At 30.5% G+C, this 19,019-nt stretch overlaps 2 protein-coding genes across 5 annotated transcripts in view; both read right to left on the bottom strand.

Moving 5' to 3' along the window:
• Positions 1-19,019, bottom strand: part of LOC126847372 (Y+L amino acid transporter 2) — a 234,813-nt gene that overhangs the window by 6,812 nt on the left and 208,982 nt on the right. For 2 of the 4 annotated variants that reach the window (XM_050587535.1, XM_050587536.1), the window contains exon 2: positions 877-1,017. In XM_050587535.1, the coding sequence (XP_050443492.1) occupies positions 877-1,012 (136 nt within the window). In that variant the 5' untranslated portion in view covers positions 1,013-1,017. Of the gene's footprint in view, positions 1-876; positions 1,018-2,423; positions 2,583-8,703; positions 8,995-19,019 lie in introns of those variants that run through there. The other 2 variants (XM_050587534.1, XM_050587533.1) reach the window with 2 other exon arrangements.
• On the bottom strand, positions 11,524-16,072 carry LOC126847377 (protein takeout-like). The gene is made up of 6 exons (XM_050587548.1): positions 15,883-16,072; positions 15,719-15,811; positions 12,247-12,394; positions 12,034-12,170; positions 11,823-11,972; positions 11,524-11,743 (listed from the first exon to the last, which is right to left on the bottom strand). The coding sequence occupies exons 1-6, from the start codon at positions 15,974-15,976 to the stop codon at positions 11,595-11,597; spliced, it is 771 nt and encodes a 256-aa protein (XP_050443505.1). The 5' UTR covers positions 15,977-16,072; the 3' UTR covers positions 11,524-11,594.

The raw sequence follows: 19,019 nt of genomic DNA, 5'->3' as shown, positions 1-19,019 counted from the left end.
TAAAAAGATTTAAGTAAAAATCAAAGTTGCTTAAATTTTAAAGTTACATAACGGTATTCGCTTTGTTTTGACTCAAATGTAAATGTATAAGATAATTAATTTGTGTGACAAGAGAAACTATAAGAACAATTTTTAACCTATTGGTTTCAAAACCGATTAACTTCTTAATAGATATTTTAAAAGACGCCGTGTCAGTAGGCTTGTTTCATAACAAAAGTCTCACCCCTAATCATTTTCAACCGTTACTTAAGTGAAAACAAAAAATATATTTTTTTCTTTACAATCCCGATTGTGAAACGTTTAGCGGAAGCAAATAAACATTTTAATCAGTTATACTATACGCTATACAGTGCTATTTGACCGAATTAATTCGTCGCTGATAATATTCAAATACATTTTAGGGCCAAGAGTCATTTACGAAATAAGTAAATCATTTCACATCAATAGAACATTCTTTCGGTTGATCCCATAATAAAATAATTGCCTAATCAAGTTCCCAGTTCCCAACTCTTGCATGCGGTTTGTATCGAAAAACAATCCAAGAAATATCATAATTACAAGTAGGTATTTTTGGAATATATTATTTTATGCCACAGTGATTTATGCATAATAATTATTAAACACATCTTAAGTTAAACGATAGAGTATCACATATTAACACACTGTATAGTCTGGCAAATGGTTATAATTATTCTTATATTGATATAAAAATTCTTCTCATAATAACTCGATTTTCACCTTAAACATCAACAGTATGTTAACAGCTACGATGACAATGATAACAGTGAAAATGCGTCAGTAGTTTCGAAGACTATCCTGGGCAAAAATAAGTGACTTTCTTTTTTATACATATAGAGAAGAGATTTTTTTACTTACCAGATCCAAATATGATGCCAAGAATGATGGCACAACCCTCGAGAAGGCCGAGCTGCTTTTTAAGTCTCACTCTATCATCTTTGTCAACCGGGGGCCCGTCAGTATTCTTGACAACAGTTTCCGTCGGTCCACTCATTTTCTGTAAAACAAAAAATTGTTGATCATTCAAATAATCAACACCCTTTTGAGACATTGGGTAAGTCTAAGACGAATAATGTGTATAATTATATTGTTTTTTTTTTGTGGGAAAACGAATAAGTTCAACGATTTATTTTATATCCGCCGACGAAACGGTTCAACTATACATTGGACTGTTTAATTTGAATAATTATAATTAGATAATATATTGTTTGTAAAATAAGAGTCATGTAACGTATCATATAACGTACAGATAAAGTATGTTATGTTTACACGGTTTCGATCACACTGTTTAACATTTTGTTCTGAGTTAATAATGTATTAATGATATATTCCAGGCGCAAGGAGAGAAGTACAAGGTGTAAATGCCGATTACAGCAAAGGTGATAAGAATCTACTAAATAATATGCAAAACTAAGACATGGCCAAGATGGAAAATTATTTCACAAAAACAAATTAAACCATTTGTTGCCATTAAGTGTCAAGGTCGCTATGATATTACAAATACAACTGATAATTTGTCGGATAACGATTAGACAGAAAAGTTGGTAAAAATAAATTCACATCTAGTATACACACTTTTTCTAACATAACTCAGGGATTGGATACTCAAATTTTGAGTGCTACTCGTTAGGAGTCAAATTGCAATAAGCTTTTGCATTGTCGAGTGGTTGGAATTAAGTATAACAAGAGTTTTAACTTAACACTTTCTTGTTTTTTAATTACTTTTATATATCTATGTAGTTATAGCCACCTAACTTAACCGTGTGATTTTTTTTTAATTTGTACAAAACACCATTCTTCTCAGCTTATTTTCTACAACTTCCTCGACCCTCGTGAACCGGGTTCGACAACAATTGTTGGCAAGTATTGTGCATGAGCATAAACTCATTCCTTTGAATAAAATATGAACTCTCAAGATCTTCACTAGATAAGCCTACACACGTTTGACAAGGAGTTAATACATTTAGCTCAGAGGTCAGGTTCAGAACTGGCATTAGTTATTTCCTAATTGAACCTACGGAATAGACTAATTTTTTTTAATAAAACTATAAAAACCTAATTTTATGGAGAAATTTTTCTCGTTATTAATTGCAAGTATATAATAATGGAGTTTTCGGTTTTTTAATATGGTATTTTGCAATTAAATAAGCCTTGCAGAGGCAAATGACCACTGGATTTAGAGTGAGTAATAAAATTATTCCTAAAAAAAAGACATTCATTAAAAAAAATTGTATTTTTGATTTTGTCATACATCACAGTTAGTTATTACATAATTTTCTCTAACGAAATCACATCACATTGCACACTTTAAATAGTAGCATTTTTGCTCGAAAATATTTTGTTACACTTGAATTAAATTTCCGACTTTGAAACTGATGTTTTTTTTCTCCATAAATTATACTTACAACAGTTAGTTCTTTCATAATTTTTGTTGAGGTATTAATAGCAAACGAAGAAACCCAAAACACATACACTAATGATTCAAATGGTGTTTATAGTTATAACGAATACAATTTTGCGACTCGATTAGAAAATAGGTTCTGTATACGGCCGTTAGATACACTAAACTATGTTAGGCTATTGTTCGCAGGAAGAACATCGTATTTGAATTTCTAGACAATAATTGTTTAGTAAGACGATAAGGTAGTTTTTTTAGATAAGTAAAAGATAAGGGTATACTTTGACTTTATGACCTATAGCGCACTCCACTATTATACCATACCGCATATGAATCTATTAAAAATTCTATGTTACATTATTGTTTATACTTTCTAATGTAAGTACTACATTTAATTTGACACAGAATCACTCAAGATAAAATATTAACACATTTGTTTAATTAATCTAAAAGCTTGTAACGGATAAGTGATACGTCTACAACTCATTAAATTATTTAAATATAATTTAAAAAAATAGCGTCAACTGTCAATTATAGTAAATACACGGATTCTCAAAACGTTGCATATTCCTAGAGAGTTCAGTCTGAATCTGTAATAAATTCAATTGTTTATGAGTTATAACCCAGTAAGTAATTTATAAATAGTACATACTCAGCAGTAAGAACCAGTAAGGAAGTGCATTGTATTCTTATTACAACAGCGAAAAATTTCCTATTCTTTTTTACTCGTTTGACATACACAATTTGTTAAATTTTCTAAGCGGCATGAATTTTTTTACGAAACGGGAAGTACTGACCTTATTCGAAAAACGTGAGTTTTAAATGTTCAATAATAACAAAGTCTGCCTAAAAATTAAAAACCGGTTGTTATTAATTATGATAACCGGTTTAAATAATGATTTTATCATTACTTCTTTTAGAGACTGTAATTAGATACAGTTGCGATTCACTTACAAAAAAGTACCAATAACAATATAATATTACGCAGAAACCAGACTGCTAAAGTTCGATTAAGTTAAAAGCCTATGCATGTCCCGTTGTTTAATTTTTATATAGGTAGTTCAGAATTGTATGTACAGTGATTTTAGGTGGGGAGAAAAGTGTGTTGAATTTTTGAGTAAGTTACTATTTTTAAAACTAGGTAAGCATACTTATATAAAGTATCAAGTTAAAAGATGTTTGAAGAAAAAAGTCATAATAAACTCTTGTTATTTTTATTAAGCTTATGATTTTTGGCTACAAATTAATTGTGACATTTGTATTATACAAATCAACATTATTGTATAAGTACCAAGAACAAAGTTTTAACAAAACGAACTTTTTTTCTTCTTTTGTTAAATTTTAAAACCAGAATTGTTTCTATTAAAGTTTTTACAGTCTACAGTCTTATAAGAGCAAACATGGGTTGAACTTATTTTAACAATGTCGTTTTTTCAGATTAATTACAAAAGCTATATAATAAATTTTCCAGTATCTATTAGATTGGGTTTTAGATAAAAAAAACTACTTATAAAGGTCAGATTTAAAGTAATTAAAAACTCAAAATAGTAGTTTATTGGCCTCTTTTGCTGGAAACAAATTTTAATAATAAATATAGAAGATTTTGGTAATTAAACAAATAAATTTCAAATTTTTTAATTATTAAAACGTCATAATTTTTCAAAAATACGAAAATAAAAATTGATTTTCAACAAAACCGATTGAAGAAGCCAACAAACTCGTACTTGTTTACATAGTAGAGATCGATGCACCCCGAGTAGTCTGTATTTTGTAAGGCTTTTTGGTCGAAAACCGATCGTTTTCAATAAGTTTTCGGGGAAAAAAACTTTAAAATTCCTAGTCTTATTGAGCATTTGTAAATGGTTAATTTGGATGCGTGACGTCCGACTTAACGCTTACAAGTAGAGTTTATGTGTGTGTTTTTCGTAGATTAGATAAATAATTAATTAATACTTAATAGTAATAATTTAAACGTCAATAATTACTTGAGGAATTTAATTCGAACAACACATTTACTTACACCAATCGACATAATGTTGATCTATACATTGACGAGTACATAAACTAAATGCATTAAACGGTCAAGGACGCGGCACTATAATTTTTAGTTAAGTTATCGAGGTGATTTAAAGATCGTTAATAAATGCCACCATTATAAATGATTTTGGGAATTTTCAATTAAAGCCATCTATTTAAATCATAAGACAATTTTAAACAAAATACTATAATAACATTTAATTGACGAATTAATTAAAAATTGAATACAGCAAGGCGATAAGCTAGTTTTTTTTTATATAAAACTAATTGGTGTGATGATATATCATGTATCAAAAAATTAGGCTGTAATTATTGAATACAATTTGTTACATAAATACTATAACCTTAATATTTATTACCAGTAGCGTTTATTTATTTATACCATACGATTTCGTTTTATATGTTATGCACTTATTAGCGCAGTGTTGTAGAAGAATAAATTACAAAGTAACACGTTTATGGAAAAAGTATTTTAAGAAAGTCCGATGAGTGTAAGAATTTGGTCTCCGAGTAAGTAATTTACTTGCAAGTTGCAGTAACTATATTTTTTATAGCTTATTTTTTCTCAACGAATGTATTCCGTGCAACACTGCGTCACATGTCAAATAATTTTGCACTGTATAGAATCACAGCATAGATAAAAGCAGAATGGTCACTTTCAATGTTAACATAAAAATGACGGCCACTTAGTCAAGTCTATTTAGTATTAAACATATTTTATAATATTTATACACAACTAAGAATGATAATGTATTGATATAAGATTATAGTGGTGTAACATTAAGAAGATGGCGGCCGCGTTTTTTTTGTGATAAGTATCCAGCCCGTGTTAATTTTTATCAGTGTCCGGGGCCTAGTAGGATCGTAAACAATAAATACCTAACCGGGTCAAAAGTATTGCTCCCAATAGTAATAATGTAAATTATGATTATTGTTATTATTACTATTTGTTAGAGATCACAATATCGGCGACATGGCACGTGTACGAAAACCAATATACTATAGTGTCATTTTACATACAACATTACACAGACACCTCATTTCTAGTGTCGGCATGTTAATGTTGTACACGTATTGTCGGTAGTATAAAAAAACATTATTACTATTCTTATCAAGGTGACAATGAAAATTATATGTTCTTATTTGTTTCGAAAAGAAAAACTCGGTAAACTATTTTTTTTTTTTTTTAATGTGTAAGACGATTTGTCCGATTCTGAAAAACAATAATAGTTTTGGACATTTTTTTTTTAGTTAGCGAGTAAAATCTGATTTTTGTCCGGAAATTTATTCGAGCCCTTAATTATTATGCTTTTAAAAAGACGGTTTTGAATAATTTCTAATTCCCACCTAGCACGTGCCACAACACAACACAATATAGGATCACTTTACTGATATAGGATAAGAACTACTCACGTTTATCAATTAGTTGTCAATTAGGTATCATTAGTATTCATTAAATATATTATTGATAATTATGTGATACAAACTTTGCCGGAAATAAATCTGCTGATTAATGTGATAACATATAATAATATTTTAACGAGATAAAATTGGGTTGTAGATTTTTTAACACGATTTAATGAAAATCAAATACCTAATATATTTTTTTATCGACAAAACAATTTACTGTGTCCGATTAGGAGTACATTAAGGCATAATTTGTAACAATAATAGTTATTATCGATATTATATTGTTTACATTTTACGAATTGTCGAAATAACGCTCTGCGTGTCGAATTGGAGTTAACGAAATAAGTAAATCTTCGTCCTATTATCTTGATATATTATATTGTATTATTATCTTAACTAATCATAATAATTGATATAAATATTGTTATAATAAGCTAAAATAACAAATTTAATTTTGATTACATACTAGAAAAAAATAAACTTATTTATGATGACATGCTGTTTTAAAGGTAAACACATGTATTAGTTTACTAACACACCGGTACATAATATTTAAGTTGACATAGTTCTCCTAATCGTTATAATAACGATTGAAATTGTATCATGAAATGTGTAATGTGTAATGCGAGTAACATCGACCGTGTATTTTGAACCCTCGTCAGAGTAAAATTATAATATATGGAATAATATTATGTCACACGTTATACGCACGCTGATCTCCCCTATACTAGTGTATTGTGTTTAAAATAGGGTGAACAGCGTATACTCTATAGGCCTAACTCACTCTAATGGAAACAATAAAGAGCATTCAAGCGAATTCGAAGTGAGCGTCTTAGGACAACCTGTTTTCACCTTTGTTATGGTCATGTGTAACATTAAAACTCTTTTTTTTATGATATGATTTTTGCATCCACTAAAAGTAAAACATTTGAATTATTTCCGGCAAATAAATTTCGTACGTTAAATAGCTTTATAGATTTGTTCTTATAATTTTGATGTTTTATGATACCCACCATAATGAGCTCTCCATCTCAACAGTTCAAAAAACTGCCAAAATATTCTACAAGCGCCTTCACTACAAAACATTCAACCATTCAAAACTCCCTGATCTCTGATCTATCCGTCCATACTATCCCAGAAGGCGCCTAAAGCGAACGTGGTGTTGCGACCTATTAGTAAATTAGTTGACTGATCTACGATTTCACACGCCATGAAATACCAGCACTGGCTGGCCCCTTCTATCAAGTCTACTGTCTCAATATATTGATTTATTATATATCTTAATGTAGTTAAATATATTACAAATTGTATAATTAAAAAAAAAAAAAATTCAGTTTTCTTAATTAAAATAAAAAAAAACAAAAAAAATGTCTCGTATTTTGAGAGTAAAAAGTGAAAAATGTTCCTTACGAATAACATTTAAAAAAATACATGGGCATAGTGTGGACGCAGTGGGCACCTCAGCTGCCACGCGACATGAGGTTAAGCTGTGTTGCTGCTTGATCCAGGGTGGGTGACCGCCCGGGAAAAATGTTCTTTATTAATAAAAAAAATAGAAATAAATCTCGGCCCACTCTCGTTATTAGACGAAAAGATTTGATATAAGTCTCTGATTTTATGATAAAAATTTCAGAAATTTAAAACGGGTCGAAATCTATTTTATTTGAAAAATAAATTAAAAAACCTCTATTTTAGGCAAAAATTAATAATAAAAATTTCAACAAAATAAAATATTCTTATCAAATGACAAATAATTATTCCTGTGGCTATTTTTAGAACTTTAAAAAGAGTAACTAAGTGCTAAAAACAACAGTATTTTTTTTTTTTAAGTTTTCGTCTAGATTAAACAAAACGAATGACATTAAAAATTCAAATCGAATAGACCCATTTCCCGGGTTTGTTTAGTGTGTGCGTGTGTGTTTGACTGTGTTAATTATTATTATTTACAAGCGTCTTAACGATCGGACTACTTACAAGTCTCACTATTCGGAGTCCAAATATAGTTTTAGACGACCCAACTATTTTTAAAGCGACTATCGGTGATGTACTCAAAAGTACCTGTTGTTAACCGTCTGGTTATGCGATGTAATTACTAATTTTCTATCATGTAAATGTCAAGATGTGGGTTTCAGATGGGAATGTGGTTAGAATTTTTAAAATAGAATTATTTAAAAAAAATAAAACAATTTGATATTTACATTAAAAAATTAAGAATATTAACTTCTGTGATGTGCATTAAACGAGTGCGTTGGACTGCGCCGACGCTAAGCCACCTACCATACGAGCGAGGCACGTGTTGCCGTTGTGCAATAACAATAACAAAATATCTCTCTAATCGGACCTCGTGTGCACATTTCTTCTTAAAAAAAACAAACTTATATTTGTTTGGTTTACCGCATATCGTATAACGCTGAATAGAGGAAAAAAAACTTCCCGAAATATTTCGGTCGCCAACTTGTAAAAAAAACCTATTATGATTTAGGTGCCGTGATTAGACATGTCGGTGTAACACCTTCGTTTAACGTGGCATATAACTTGATATTATTATTTTCGTTAAAGCAAAATTAACTTTTTTCGATTTCGCGATTATACATTTTATTTTGTGTTATCAATCGGTCGTGGCCCATTTGAGGTCGGAGAAGGTCTATCATAGTAAAATCCTGAATTTGTAAACAATAATATAATAATTTGATTGCACTAACATAGATTATAATTTATACCTAATAATTATCATAACCGGCCGTGTTATCAATTTAAATGTGATAGTTACCGCGTGATCAATTTATCGATCATGATCGATTGGTAAGTTTATCGGAGAGGCAAAAACATGGTACACTTACCTTTAATAACTGATGGTCGGCGGTGGCTTTGGTGTTGGAAAACTGCCGCTGGATTTAGCTAGCGGCCCGCCGTTAGTATTGTACGAAGTATGATAATATTATTATTGTCGCTATTATTATTATTATGATAATATTTATGGTTTAACGGTGCAATGGCGACGATAGCAGACGACTGGGATTGCCTCATCGCCAAACGGTTACTGGAGTATCGACTGTCTGCGACCGGCGTGTAATTGTATCGTGACAGACAGCAGCGCGGTGAACTATTAATTATTATCATCGGTCGCCGTAAAATCGTCAGCGTGCACAGAATGAGGTTAGGTTTTTGCGCGGGGTGGACGTTACCGGCGGCGTACCGCGTCTACGGGCGACGCGACCCCCCTGTCGGCCCGGCTGTTGGACGCCGTCGGTAATGATTCGTCTGCAGACTATCGATATACGACGGTAGAGATTATATTCAGCTATCGATAGACATTCGAATATCGATAATGTATTCACATTATCGATGTTCGTACACGTTCTTATCTACTGCCGGTTGCCCGATTTTAATCTATTTTACCTAACCTAATTTAATCGGATTCACTAAGCCAACTTACCGGTTGCCGGCCGCCGGTAACTGGCAAGGTTAGTGGTGTTTTACGGTAACAAATGGTAATAAATTTTAAAGTTTACCGGAATAATGGGTCATAACTTATGGGCTTACCGCCTATTTTGGTACCGGTTTTTCTGTAACACTGGACGTACGATCGATAAACTGTCGGTATCTGAATATACGGTAAACCGGTGATTAACGCCTATCGGTCAATGTACAGAGAGTTGGTCAAACTTTCATCTTTTTTTATTGTTTTTTTTTTACCTTAGATGTTATAATAATATTGTGTTAAGAAAATCGAACCAATAATTAATAAAAAATAACAAATAAAAAGAAATCATTAACATTAAATAAATTGTGTTAACTCATAATAATTAATAACAAATAATTTTGTTATTAATTAAATAATCGTTGTTACTTAAACAGTCAAATAATAAATTATAAAAAATTAATAATTTTGGTAATTTTTTGTTTATGGCTTCGTCTACATATACTTGGGTCGAACTAAGGGGATCAACCGTATCGCAGACCAAAAATCACAATAGGCGGTACTTACGAGTATGATGTGTTTTTATTTATGTTAAACAGATTTAACAATTTTATTAATTGTCAAGTACTTGAGTAATTGTATTTAAATTGTTATTTAATAATTAGAATACATTTAAAATACTTTCAAATTGAGTATTTGGATAATTTATGAAATATGTTTCTACGTGTATTTTAAATACTTTTATTTGCACTCGAAAATAGTCAAGAATTGTTTAAAGGAATTGTCATAATATAGTTATTTTGTGTCTAAATAATGAATACTATGTTTTGTTGGGTTGGTGTTATAGTTATAGCAAGACAAACAACTGTTATTCAAAAAAACAACATTGTTGTTGTAATAATTATCGTAGAACGTGTTACAAATACTATGTACTTGCATGTGTTGATATTCGTGGATTTTAGAACTATTTAGTAGTTTTTACACATGTATGCACTACGCAGGTGTTTATTTTTGTGCTGGTATTGTTGCAAAATAATATTATTGTACAACCACACTGCGTATAGTTACTGCAGCCTACGTTCAAACCATAACTACCCCCTCTGAAGATAGACTTTTCTTTCTGTCAACTGATTGCCTGGTTATCATTATGGTTAAAAATTAATATTTGAAAAGAAATACTGATACTATTTAATTTCAGATACACATACTAAGTACCTAATATTTAAAAATTATTTAAATATGTGACGCCACATCACTTATTTATAAAGGAGTAAAGTATAGGCAATTCGTTTATAAAATAATTGCCTTTAAATTGATCCCGGATTGTCTATATTTAGTCCTTTTGGGCAGCTCATAAATCCTCATTATTTTATCACACTAATGCGCCAGGCATCTCACTACTACATCACGTCCCGCGTTGGCCATGTTGCCTACACATAAAAAGTCAGGCACTATTTTAAAATTATTATTTGTCGAGCACGTTATGGTATTTTTCGTCAACGCCATGGTATCAACAATATATATAATATATAGACAAATATCATATTTATAACATCACTATATTTAATTAACTTAAAAAAAAAAAATTATTTGCTGAAAATATCGACTAGTCGATAATCAGTTTCGAATAATTACTTTTAAAGTTATTAAAGTTTAAAGTTTAGGGCGACAAGAAGAGTGAAGTTAAGTATTATTTATATCTGTGCACATTAGATAGATGTATATAGTATATATGTATTTTGCACAGGTACACGTTTATATACAACGCATTGAGATTGTCATCACTTGCAGTTTTTTTAAAAATATTTATCTGCATTTAAAAACAACACTGATTATACCTATGCATGCATAATATGAATTTATTAAAATATGTTTATAAAAGTACAGCAACTGCTTTAGTCTTTATATACCAGCGTCAATAGTTATTTTTCTTTATAATTATAACAAACATTATTCACCTAAAATGCGTCATTTTTGGTATTGATATTTATAAAAGCTTGTTAGACTCCGTACATATATCTTACAAATTGTATTAAATTTAAATAAAAAATGATTAATTTTTTACTAAAACTGGACTTTTTTTGATTGACAAATGTTTTCCTACTCAACTATTAATACTAACTCGTATTATAGTAAGCTCTACTCAGTAATAACTTTTGGTATCGTTGGTAAGTAGAAATGACAAAAAATAATATTTAAATTATCTTAAAACAACATTTTATTTAAATATGCTGGTAACATTTTCAAATGGTAAAATAAATAAATAATAAAAAATACAATATAAATGCTCAACGTTAAGAACATTTTTAACTATCTAAATATTTGGTTGTATGGTAATTTTGAGAAAAATTGGTGACCGATCGACTGGAACGCACTTCCGAGTGTAGCTTCGACGTCAGGTTGGACTTCCTTCAAAATGTCTCTCCAGTTACGGTTTAAATACTGATTCATGTTGTTTCCTGTAAGGTTAACGACGTTGTAGTATTTTCTAATTTATTATGCTAATGTCGAATATACTACTGTATACAGTTAACAAACCTAAGAATTTATCTCCGTTAAATAGATTGTCTAATTTAACGTGTAAATGTGAAGTACTGAATTTCAAGTTTAAGTAGTCCAGCTCCATGTATTTCTCGTTGTTTTTCATAATTGGCTTTCCTCTGGCTTCTATCGTTGCCTTTACCCCAGCTGTAAAATAGATAGTTATATATTATGGCTGTACTTTGACATATTCATTAATGTGTCATACTTAAAGTCAAATTGCTTCTTCCTTCGCCTCTAATTGGCAAGATAATGATTTTACCTTGAACTTTATACAAAGCGTCTATTACCAGCGGCTCGTCGAAATCCGCTTTGATATTGAATGTAAATTTATCAATATCTGACCTGAAAGTTGAAGTAAACTCTGTGTGAAGACTGATTCAAAGTGACAATGGAATACAAAAAAGATAAAATTACTAACTTCAACGATATTATCTTAACGGAACTCAATCTGTGTATGTTTAAATCTTTGAAGTTTAATTTGATTATTAACGGACCGCTCGATTGGTTGATATCCATGTGCGTGATGAATAATGGTTCAATTGGCAGTAGATCCAAAAGAGGAATACCTAAAAAAAAATATATTTATAAATAGTTTCAGAGCAATTACAATAATACAAACAAGGACGTTTTAATCTATCTTTTGTACCTAGTGTTGTTATATATTATAAAATAATTAAATATTAAATAAACACTAAAATTAAAAAAAAAAAAATATGTATAGTATAATTAATTTTGAAAAATCAAATCGCGGCAACGTGTTATAGGAGTATTACAAAAGGTTGGTTTAATATTTAATATAACATTAAGTAATATTCTCATGGGCAGTTTATACTACATTATTTCATAGGTTACTTCCGGGTGATATTTTATTTTATAATTTTTAATAAATAAATTAGTTACATACTTGGCAGTATTTCAATAAGTCTTATTACGCCACTCTCTAAGTATTTTTATAATTTAAATAGTAAAAATAATATAGATAAGTTAATTAAAATGTATTAACACAATAAATAAATACGAGTGTTGTTAGGTTTAATTAATTATGCAGTAACGTATAATTATTGAACGACGACTATTGTTTATAAAAAAACATTTTTTAAGTTTTAAGTAAAAACTGTTAACTCATATTAATTGTTTTCGAAAATTGTACACTGCGTGGTACAATATAATGAAATGTACTTGTGTAACAGATATTTTTATGGGCCTAATAGAAATAGCATCGTATTATCATGAAGATTACGACCGCCATAGTAAAAATAAACTGTTTACGGTGCAAAAAAAGTACATTAAAGATAAACTTCTTTTAGCTCAAATTCCGAATTGGGAACAAATCTATTTTATGTTCCCGTTAAATTATAATATTGGTCGAAATTTAGTTTATTCGTATTGTCAAACATGGAATATTGTATGAAAAACCAAAATTTACATTTCACGCAAAAGTAAAATATTGGCAATGAAAGTTAAGGAATAATATTATTATTGTCAGCTGTGTTATAATTTATTATTGTTAATTATTGGTTTGTGTTTAGTTGGAGTAATGAGAATCGAATATATACCTAAGTATATATTTATATATTCTTATTAATATAAGACAGTTTTGCAGGAGAGCAAATTGAAATGTTATTTTCATTCTGTTCTCATACGGTTGTCGTTCATTCATTTTTATCGGTAAATCGTAAAATTTAACTAAAAATTATAATACAATAACCGACAAAAAATGTCTATACAAATTATGTTTGGAATAGAGTGTCATCTTTGGAAAAATGTGTATATAAATTAAAAAAAAAAAATACAGCTATTAACTTATTCACCATAATACGATGCGGATACGTTGGGTTTAACATATTTATTTTGAGTAAAAAAAAAATTATTTTTTTATGGTGGGAATTTACACACGTCATAAAGTTAAGTCAATTTTGATTATTTACCTATTAAACTACGCGTGTTTGCTCAAATAGTTATGGTCAGTAAATACTGTGTATTCCTAATGCGCATCACGGTTCACGGTCAAGTGCAAAGACATATTATTGTAAGGTATATAATATTATGTACAGCGGGAGTTTGGATGGAAACGGACGAGGAAAACCAAAAACAGGAAAGTTGATTTTTGCCAATAGGGCTCGGTTAATATCATCATTCTACTCACGTAAGCGTCAACCACCACAGCAATGCGATCACGTAATCAACACCGGTTTATTGTTGTCGGGAGTGCTGAAGGTCGGTATAGAAGACATGGAAGCTAGCTATGGCCATTGATTTCAAAATATGCAGATTAGCGGTACACAAGAACACAAGACATACACAAGAACGGCTGCCGATCTTACGAGGGATTCCCGCATGAAATCGGTCACCATTCTTGTATACAGCACCGAATATCTGTATATTTTAAAATCAATGCTATGGCTAAAGCATCTGCGCTCCAGTCACAGATAGTTACTGCGGTCTTAATTAAGTAATTGAGAAAAATCAAGTGATATTATAATATACTCACTCAAGTATTAGATCGAGTTCTGGAATTAAAATTGCACGAAACAAGTTCAATTTGGAGCTTAGATCATATTAATGTAAAATGACAAAAAAGTTTTCAAGTATAAAAAAATGACATATTATGAAATTTGAATGAATTGTGCGAGTCGCACAAGGATTTATGACTCAAAATGTCATTATATTGAATGCCTTCCAACTCGATACAGCTGAAATCGCGTTAGCTCATGAAATCGTTCAATGTATGCCAATTGATATTGTAGTCATGCATTTTGTGTGTTACAAGGTAAGTAATCTAAGGACAGATTTTTTTAAAGAGAGGGAATTTTTTGAAGATGATAAATAACGAATTGACTTAATAGTAGGGTTCAACTTCTTCAGTTTTCAATTTGTACAGACTAACTAAATATACAGTTTTGGACTGCTGTCTATTTTGGAATAAAGACGGGTTTCCAATCATTATTTTGAAACAAAATTGTAATTCTTGTCTTTTGAAAGAAATCCATTTGTAGACACAGATTGATAATAAAGATTTTTTTAATTGAGAGATTTGTAAGATTTAGGACGAATTATTGTTATATTTATATTGTCGCAATGTTTGATTTTCTGCCAAAGTATGATTGAAAGACATTTTTACAATACTAGCAAATATTATTAAAACATTTTAGAGCTACATTATTGTTTAATGGAAAACCAGTTGTCAGTACAAAAAATATTTTTCAATACTATTCTAATTTTAACAATATATTTTGTAAAATATATAATTTGTACGACATACAGCTTAAAAAAAAATATATAAAATGTACATTTAAAATCAAGTCTTAAATGAGTAATTTTATTTGCTATTAAAAAAAACCTATTTCGCATTTATAGTTGTTTTGATGCAAAAGCAAAAAGTTATATAACACTTGAATACCAAATTAAGGTAAATATTTTAACATTAAAGTTTTTATTGATGTTTGTATTATGATGTTAGTTTAGAAAAATAACGCAAAGCAATAATTAAATGAGTTATTAGGCCCAGATTATTTTTAAAAAAAATGATCGACCAACGTCATAGATTACGTTTACATTACTTATGCGCATGGGTTTTTCATTCCGACTTACGTGGAATAATTACACAGTTGAATATTTTATCATAATATGGAAAATAATTAAGTTTTGCTTTTTATTGTCGCACAAAGCGATTATTGTTTACACATTGGACATCGGCTGTCGCAATGTCGCCTATTGTAGTTATTAAAAATCAACGCTGAACGATGAGCATTTTATTTATAGACATCTAAAAAATCGGACATTACTTTATGTAAGTCCGTACGAGTCGCGTTGTTGTACATAAGGGAGGGGGGGGAAGTAATGCGTAAACGGTTAAATTAAAATATGATGCAACAATTAATGTTACTCACCTTTGACCAAATGGGGGATCGACCGTTGTAGCGCCCGTTGGATGCAAGTGTTCACTTCGGGGTCGGCCCTTTTGCACGTCACGAATCCATTGGCTGTAAAACGAACAAAATGATGCGACATTACGCGTTTAGAAATTGAACATTACAAAACTTCAGGTACTCACGTAGTTGGACTGCGCCGGACGATCCAGCCGTTTGGAAAACGTACAGAAGGCAGTGCAAAGAGACCAGAGTTGCGATACGACCCGTCGACAGCATCTCGAAAGTGTTGAGTTGGATTTTTTCCAAAAACAAGGATACAATAGACGAATGCAAATCTATTCAGACGTGTTTGCTGAACGGTGTGCTGTTTGTGGTCACTGGACGGGCCTGGTATGATATATATATATATACTTTGGGCTTGCCGGCAGATGATATTGTGTGCCATAATTCGTGGACATCCTGACCTTAGGTCTCATTGTCACGGATTTGTCCACCTCCGCCCGTCGACAGTAATTATCGTGTCGGACCTAGTTGAGCGATTTCCGAAATTGGACGGCTAACAATACACCTGTAACGTTTTGTGGAAAACGAGAATTTGTCGAAATTAATTAGTCAATTAGATAGTGCCTATTTACGGCGAACGTGTACAATGGCACGTACGTACAAAATGAAATTGAAGTTAAAAAAAGAAAAGAAAATAAATCGACGCGAAGACTGTTTTTTTTTTTTATTTCTCCCAAAGCAGTTCCGAACCCAAACAATTATTATTCGGTGCCTATTTCTGTAGCGTGACACACATATGTAACAAATAATAACTTTGTTTTTGATCTGCAAATAGCTCTCGGTGTGGGTCCTATTAACAACGATGACCGTACGTCATAAGCACCGACCAAGTGTAGAGTCCCGGAAAAATCAAATCAAATCCGATATCCATATTCCTGGTATTTGAATATTTTGTATTCATTCGTGCTTTATTAGCATAGTTGGGTAAATATTTTTTATTGACAAAATTGTTTTTTTTTTTCCAATTCGATCGCGTAATTTACATTATTCTTCTTCTAGAAACACACGCTATGTCTATAAGTTGTAATCGGATAATGCCGAACAATAATATTAACAATCATCTATCCGAACATACTATAACACATTGTGAAATTCACGTGCTATCAAGGACGACCGTTGTATATTAAAATAATTATTTGATTGTTTGGATACTTAAAAAAATTGTATTTACCGATATAGCGTATACACGATAATAGAAGTATTATAATCGTTTTATTTACACGTCGATAATAGCACGTTATTAATTTTGTTAAAAAATAATATGTAATTAAGCGTAAAAATATGCAGGTATAACCATAGACGTAATTTATGCAAACCTACTATTCGATTAGGCACAATCAAGCCGTTCATCACAATCGTTTAAAGTATTAAACGTTTTATGATATTTAAAAAAAATTTGTAAAACGGATAAAATGTTCGCAATAGTCACGTTTCTTCCAAGGCAATTTGTGTATTTATAATATTAGGGTAGTCGTTATTTTTTACTTTTTGCTAGTTCCATGTTAATAGGTTCCGAATTGATGAAACATAAATACTTATATGTTTTAAAATATTTATATAAACCCCTTTGTCTTATATGAATTAAATTTATTTAGTGCATAACATTAAAAACAAACATATGAAAATGTTTTTTTCTTAATATAAAAATTAACCTTGATATCATTCACTTTTTGCATTATAATAAATATTTTGAAAATGAGAGAATTAATTTTTAGGACATTTTAAATTTTTAACTAAATTTAAGTTCAATCGACTAAATCTAACATAACTATAAAAAAAATACATTAAAGAAGAAAAAAAATGGAATAACCATTTGGAACCATAACTGCCTTTATACCAAACATCTTGCTCAACCTGAATTGAAAGGATCCAAAATAAAAAATTCTCCAAATACCGTAGAAAGATCTGTCAAATACATGATCTATAAAAAAAACGTATGATGTCTAGTTTTGAATATCCTTCTCTGAATAATATATAATCGTTTACTAAGTATGAACTTCCAAAAATCGTATACTAATAAAAAATAAATAAAAAAATCGGCCTTTTAGACCCCATAGAGAAAATAGTAAGCTTCTCATAAACAAAATAAAAATTGAAATCCATCCAATAAATACGTCGGAAACTGACTTACACGAAAGCCATTTTTTTATCAAATTTTCGCCATAACTTTGAGTAAAATAACTTTAAACGTTTTATAACTAGAAAACTTTATATCTTTTTACATTAAAATTAGTTGACATATTAAAAATGGCTATTAGATCAATTTTTGTCAAATATTTCCTATCCTTCGCCCCTTTATAAATAGCGCTTTCCGTTCCCCTTAAACATATACATCTCATAATAAAAATAATCATTATATACCGCAAATTATATACTCTTAAAATAAAATAATACACGTTACATTGTACATTTTTAGTTAAAATTTCGACTTAGTTAAATCTGTTTTTTGTAGGACTAGTTTTGATCAAATTTGGAAAAGAAAAATTTAAAGTTAGCTCTTGTATTTAATACAAATACATTGAGATACAAGCATTGTTCTGTTTCATGCATATGTTCTTCTCACTATATTGTTAGGTACTGCCGAGACCCTATGGTCTTATGGAAGCCGACATGTCGAAGACGTCCACTTCCGTCAACCGGAAACGTCGTCTAGCCCATATACCTAAATTTCTGGTTGACGATTACTTCATCCACAGGCCTTCGACAAGTGCCGCAAACGTGGAACGACCCGCTAAACCGTTTACGAGTTGCGGCAGTGTCATTCAATCGGGCACGATAGAGCAGCAGCCACAATCATCACAGAAGCCGAGGTGTCCGTTGAAAGTAAGTCGTTGATTTCGAGTTAGGTATATATTATTTTGTAAAATTAATTTCCCAAATTAATGTCATCAAAAAATATTAGTAAATAAAATAGACAATATCGAAAAATAACAAACCATGGAAACATATTATTGTGGTGGGTGCACGGCTGCGCCATCTAGTTGTAGTAGTCACACACTAGGCCAGTAATTTAGACGGGTGGCGAGTATTTTAATAACTAATCGTCTATGAACAAACGTTTAGTCGAGTAGTTTAGAAAAGTAATCTAGTTTAAATTTTAATAAATCTATTCTGTTCTATTATTCTTCTGGTCGAGTAGCGTTCTCCACTCTTCTGACTAATAGCTATATAGGCCACCAAAGCCCGAACGCGTTTCTTTAGTCAAGTGTATTATTTAAATTTGGTTGATTTGTGGTTGATTTTTTTTTAACAGAAA

The sequence above is a fragment of the Adelges cooleyi genome, unplaced genomic scaffold, assembly GCF_023614345.1.
Source record: "Adelges cooleyi isolate 19-005CV unplaced genomic scaffold, UGA_ACOO_1.1 ACOO_flye_CR_arks_rails_tigmint_CR_PRNA_108, whole genome shotgun sequence".
Taxonomy (NCBI): Eukaryota; Metazoa; Arthropoda; class Insecta; order Hemiptera; family Adelgidae; genus Adelges; species Adelges cooleyi.
This window is presented reverse-complemented; position numbering and strand designations above follow the sequence as displayed.

Excerpts from the sequence above, each read along its gene's own strand:
- LOC126847377 (XM_050587548.1), bottom strand. The coding sequence starts at position 15,976 with ATGCTGTCGACGGGTCGTATCGCAACTCTGGTCTCTTTGCACTGCCTT. Across the intron at positions 12,395-15,718 it reads GATCCCCCATTTGGTCAAAG|GTATTCCTCTTTTGGATCTA; the intron begins GTGAGTAACATT and ends ATTTTTTTTTAG. Across the intron at positions 11,744-11,822 it reads TAACGGAGATAAATTCTTAG|GAAACAACATGAATCAGTAT; the intron begins GTTTGTTAACTG and ends TTAACCTTACAG.